Source organism: Mercurialis annua, linkage group LG1-X, assembly GCF_937616625.2.
Source record: "Mercurialis annua linkage group LG1-X, ddMerAnnu1.2, whole genome shotgun sequence".
In the NCBI taxonomy this organism is placed as follows: Eukaryota; Viridiplantae; Streptophyta; class Magnoliopsida; order Malpighiales; family Euphorbiaceae; genus Mercurialis; species Mercurialis annua.
Genome location: NC_065570.1, coordinates 45,268,106 through 45,274,105, shown reverse-complemented (window position 1 = coordinate 45,274,105; position 6,000 = coordinate 45,268,106). Strand labels below are relative to the sequence as shown.

The 6,000-nt window shown below is 30.1% G+C and overlaps 1 protein-coding gene across 1 annotated transcript; it reads right to left on the bottom strand.

Annotated features, from left to right (window-relative positions):
* Positions 1–519: 519 nt before the first annotated feature.
* Positions 520–3,821, bottom strand: LOC126662302 (probable fructokinase-4). The gene is made up of 3 exons (XM_050356237.2): positions 3,281–3,821; positions 1,882–2,214; positions 520–927 (listed from the first exon to the last, which is right to left on the bottom strand). The coding sequence occupies exons 1-3, from the start codon at positions 3,680–3,682 to the stop codon at positions 679–681; spliced, it is 984 nt and encodes a 327-aa protein (XP_050212194.1). The 5' UTR covers positions 3,683–3,821; the 3' UTR covers positions 520–678.
* Positions 3,822–6,000: the final 2,179 nt, after the last annotated feature.

Genomic DNA, 6,000 nt, shown 5'->3' with positions numbered 1-6,000 from the left:
TTTATTTAAATATCAATTACGTAATTTTAATAATAATAGTAGACATTTAAAAAAATTAAATATTTATTTGTCTGAAATTAATTTTTTGTTATAAATTGATACTAAAGGATATTTAAATTTTACTAAGATATTGTTAAAATTATGACAATTTAAACAGAATCTTTTATTAAATTATAAAATAAATAATTGAATGATTTAACTTGATGATTATATAAACAAATTAGTTATACTGTATTATAAAAATTGCAAAGTCAAATTAAGTATACTTAAAAAAATCAAAATTAATAAGAAATAAACCTTTCATATATAAGTATTAAATATAATTATTATTATGAAAATAAACATAAAAATCAATATTAAAATTATAAGTATGAAAACATAAATTAACCACTAAGATATAAAGTTAAGCCAGCTCCTCGTTGATTGGAGTGAATATAGCGGGAGCCGTTTTAATTTGATAATCTTTTTGTTGGGTAATTTGAATTTTTTTAGTTAAGTCCACATTTTACCACACCATAATACACAAACATCGAATTTTTTTTATTAAAAAGACCTTAACACAAAAAGAGTCACAAACAACATCACATTTATCATAGAAAATTTTCTTCTATTTTAATGAGAAACAAGCCATGAGTTAAAAAAACAAAAACAAGACCAAAAAAGTAAAAGAAAATAATTCTAGTTTGATCCGTTCATCAAGCTGAGGACATCGGCCTCAGCGGGAAGGGCAGGAATAGCTCCTTTCTTGGTGGTCGTAATGGCTCCGCAAGCATTTGCAAATTTTAGTATTTCTCTCAACCTCGGTTCATCCTCGAGAACAGAAAGATCATGTACTGCTTTAGATAGTAAAGCTCCGACGAATGAATCACCAGCCCCGGTTGTATCCACAGCCTTGACATGGAATGGATCAACTGATCCATGGAAATTCTGTATTTCAAATAAAAATCAGCATTAAAATCAAGTAGTAGCTTCCAAAGATGTAATTTTGTATGTTAATTCAAATTGAAGTTTCGATGAGTTCTATGAATTGGACCTAACTAAGAAACAGACATCACTATAGGTTAAAACAATATAAACCTGATTTTTGGTTGCAATCTAACAACTTGTTGGCTTCCTAATTAATTAATACAACCCACAGCACAGTCTGAGTCATCTGATGGAGACAGCCAGATTGAGACTGTATTGTCTGACCCCTCAAAAATTCCATTGCCATACACAATGCTTCTCCTTTAATTTAATGGTGACCCACCACCATATATATATATATATATATAATTTTCTAATTTTATAATATGTAATAGAAACCCACAAAATCATGTCATGTCTGCTATCTGAGACGGTCGAGTAATTTCCAAGGACATAGGCAAATTATTGAAAGTTTTATACACATACACAGCCAAAGTATATGTATCTTAATGTTTCAAAAACTAATGTATATATATATTTATATCATATATAAATAATTGGGGAAGAGAAATAATGCAAATAATAGAATTAAAATAATGAGTTCCAATGGATCACATGAAAAATAACAAGTTCTGGTATGTTTTTATTTATGTGTATGGAAGATTTTGTCAAAAGTTCAAAATTAAATCTTTTCAATTATTGGAACCAAACAGAAGCACCCTATGGATAACATGAAAGGTCATGACATAAACTTCCATAAAAAATACTACAAGTTTTTAATAAATTATAGGTCCCTCACATATAGCAAAACATGCACGCTTTAAAGAATAAATACTATAAATCTCACCACCAACCCAATACAGCTAAAAGTCAAATATGGCAAGAGAAATGCAAGCATTAATATACCAATTAAATCAAATCATACCAAACACAAAATAATAATAATTGGGGTTAAATTAAGCTTGAAGCATTTACCTTGGTGTAATATCTGCAACCCTTTTCACCAAGGGTGACCAAGAGAAGCTTCAAATTAGGATGCCATAGAGACATGGCAGATTCATCATCAATTTTGTCACTGCCAGTGAGAAATTCGAGCTCATTGTCACTAACTTTGATAATATCGGCCTGATCCCAAATGCTCTTAATCTGCTCACGTGCATACTCAGCTGATGGCCACAATGGCAGTCTCAAATTTGGATCATATGATAGCAAAGCACCTGCATCCTTTGCCTCTTTCATTGCTTTTAAATGTGCTGATCTGCATGGCTCCACTATTAAGCTTATTGATCCATAGTGGAAGATTTTTGCCTATTCACAACACAACAATATCAATTCCGTCAGTATAATCCCAAGGTGGCGCGTAAAAAACACAGTGGCGCGTGAAATTGATTGTGAAATTTCAATCAATTTTGTACTTGCATCCACAGATAGTTTGAGATTTTTATATTTGATTAAAGGCTTAATTGCTTAAAAAATCATAAATTTTAGTGTGTTTTCCAATTTTAACCCGAGCTTTCAATTTTCGCAATTTAAAACGTGATTTTAACACTTTTTTTGAAATTCTAGATACTGGGTAATTTCTTGTCAAAAAATGCTGATGTGTACCGGAATAAACAATGTTTCGGGTACACATCACCAATTTTTTAACAGAGACTTGATCAGTGTTTAAAATTACAAAATATAAAAGTTGGTAACCACATTTGTCAAAATTGAAATTTCGTATTAAATAATACAAAACTCGTTAAAGTTTATGATTTTTTAAACAACTAAAAGTTAATAAAATAATCTACTAGTGTATAAGTTTCAAAATTTTCAATCTTTGAGCTCAAAAACAGATTAAAATTTCAGATTTGTTCTTTAATTAATCAAACTAATGCACAAATACAGCAAAATTCCAATCTTGCCCTAAAATGCATAAGGATTTGCTATTTTGCCATGCCAACAACCAAATTAGAATAGGGCCAGAACAATTAAATAAGCAGAAGTGGACACTGATAAAGATTCTTGAGAAGGGACCTACACTAAAAAATTAACCCTATCGGACGGCCAAAATTAATCAACTTTTAAAAGAGTAGAGCCTACAAGAACATAGATTATATCACCGGCCAGTGAGATTAACATTGCTAATAATTAGACTCCAAAATTTCATGCTAAAAAATCGGGATCTTTTCGTAATTTAAAAAAATCGGCACGCTACTAATAATAGATCTAGATCTTTGACTGGACCCTACTCGCTCCCTAATTATCAGGCTGACGTGTCAAACACACACGGCATCATGAATCTCCTCGTCTCATATTAACACCACTCTCAAATGCGGCGCGTGAAAAATGGATAAATAGAATCAGCATTAAACGACGAGTTTTGAGTACTTACAGATCTAATGACTTCAAGATTTAGCTCATCAGGAGTCAACAGCATGTCAGCGCTCGGATTTCTGTAAAACATGAATTCACGCTCGCCATCAGCGCGTAGAGTGACGAAAGCCAAAGCAGTCCTGGCGCCTTTATCAAAATTAATACCGTCACTGCACACTCCGTTCTCCTTCAAGATCCCGGCGAGCATGTGACCAAACTCATCATCCCCTAATTTGCCAACAAACGCCGATTTTCCGCCTAGCCTAGCCACGGCAATCGCCATATTCGCCGGAGCACCGCCCGGAGCTTTCAAAAATCCGGGAGCTTCGGCTAGGGATACACCGGAGACGGTGGGGACGAAATCGATGAGCATCTCGCCGAAACTGACGATCAGATTTTTGGAATCGCCGTTAGAAGCCATTGTTATGCAAACAAAGAGAAAAAAATTTGTTTGTAGAGAGAGAAAGTTTGGGTGATGGGAGTAAAAGATATAGAGAGAGAGGAGGATTAAGAAGCGATGAGGGGTTTTTATAGAGAGGAGAGAAACGGAGTTCTACAGTAATTAGGACTTTTTATTTTGATTAAATAATTAGATGAATGGATATTAAACTAGGATAAGGATTTATTTTTGGATATATATATATATATTTTGTGCCTTCAAATTATAAAAGCTGTTGAAAATTTGTGTTTTAGGGATTATGATTATGACAAAAAAATTTAAGAAGTATAAATATATGCCACATAATAAAATGTTGTGCTATTAGTTGAGATGTTTTATAGTTTGTACTTAAATAAAAAAAAAGATGAAAAATTGTATTATATGATAACATTAACCTAACTTTAGATTTTAATAATATTAATCTAATTTTAATATTTCGTTGTAATTGTATTCAGTTATGAATTGTTTTTAATTTTCACCTCAATGAATATATGATAGGTTTATTTGATTTTTTCGGTCATTTTTATCTTGAAACCATTTTTTCTCTTCAATCATAAAAAAACTTAGTTATAATTATTTCAACTTTATTTTTTATTTTATTTTTGAATATTTCAAGTTAAATTTTAAAATTTTGATTACAAATTAAGAATTAATTTATAAATTCAACTACAAATTAAAACAATTAAATTATTTGAGTTTTTTTAACTAATTACAACGAAATTAGCTATTATTATAAAATTAAAATTTTTAGATAAAATTATAGAAACCCGTAAATGTTTAGATTTATTTTACTATTAGACCTTTAAAATATTATGTAGGTATTTTTCATGGTTAAATGCAAGTTTTTTAACTATCAATAAATATTTGATAAGATGATTATATAAGGGATAATTCTTATAATATTCTATTTTTAGAAAATAATTAGAGCGGTATCCACCTTTAATAAATAATTACATCTCATATTTTTTTTATTGTTCAAATTGCCATTTTAATTTTAAAAATACCATTTCTGGTGTTTATTCGATTATTTTTTATTGATGTTTTTATGATATATTTATGGTGTATTTATAGTATATATATGGAAAATAAACGCTGGTTTGTAAATATTTTATGAAATTGGGTACCGAATGTAATTAGTAATTCATGATCCAAATTTTTGTAATTACTTTCTAAAAGTAGGATAGTTTGCGGATAATCCCATACAAAAGGATCATTTTTTTTTAATTTTAATATGAATTTTTTAGTATAAATAAAACTAAAGATATATATAATTTTTAAAAGAATACGATAGGTAAACTATTATTTTCAAATGTATTGTTTTTAAAATTTAAATTGAATTGTACAACGTAACAACATTTTTCAAGTTTTGGAATCATTTTAATTTAATTTTGTTATTTTTTTTCTTGGATTTTGATATAAGAAAGAAAAAAACGTGTAAAAGTTTTCCTATAGTACTGGAGATATTATTACATGAAGTAAGTGATTTCTTTTAGGGTTTAAGGTGGTGGATATGGATAGGAAAAGGATTGACCTAACATTAAGGAGTTTTTGATATTATTTTTCTCTTTTTTTGGGATTGTGATTCCATTTTAAATCCGGCAATCTAAACTTTTTACCCTAACTAATGGAGAAAAAATAGTGACTCAGTAACCCTTTCCGAAAGTAATTGACGAATCCACATTTACAAATATGACTCGTCATTTTTCTTTTGCTCTTTTTTTTTATAATGCCCAATCTTTTTTTAACCAAGGATAACAATATTTAGGAGTAAAAGGTAATATAAAATCCTCTCAAACATGAGGCTGCAACAAGGAAGAAAAGAAAAATTTACATGATTTGGCTTACTGATGAGCCTGATTATTAAACTGTGCGTATTGAACCAAATTGTGAAGTTTGAAAGTATCGTTTAAGATGCAAAATATTCTGCCAAATACCCCAGATTTGAGAAGATGGTAACTGCTGAAAATTTACAGACTGAAAAACTTGGAAGGCATCTCCTTCAAAGATCACAAAATGCCAACATTTAAAAATAGACCATACCATAAATTCTCTTAAGGTCAAAAACTTCATTACACCAGGGTCCCAGATTTGTCTGATAAATGCTGAAAATCTAGCCTGGACATGTCCTGATGGAATAAGACTAAAATAGTAAAATGCAACAAAGCATTCAAATCTCACATTGCCCAAAAGAAACCATTAGTACATGCTTGCCTATAAAAGGCCAGTCCCAAGGCACCAAAGAGGGCTGGACATTTCATATAAGAACCGGATCTGAAGCTCATACCTTTAATCTGAACCTG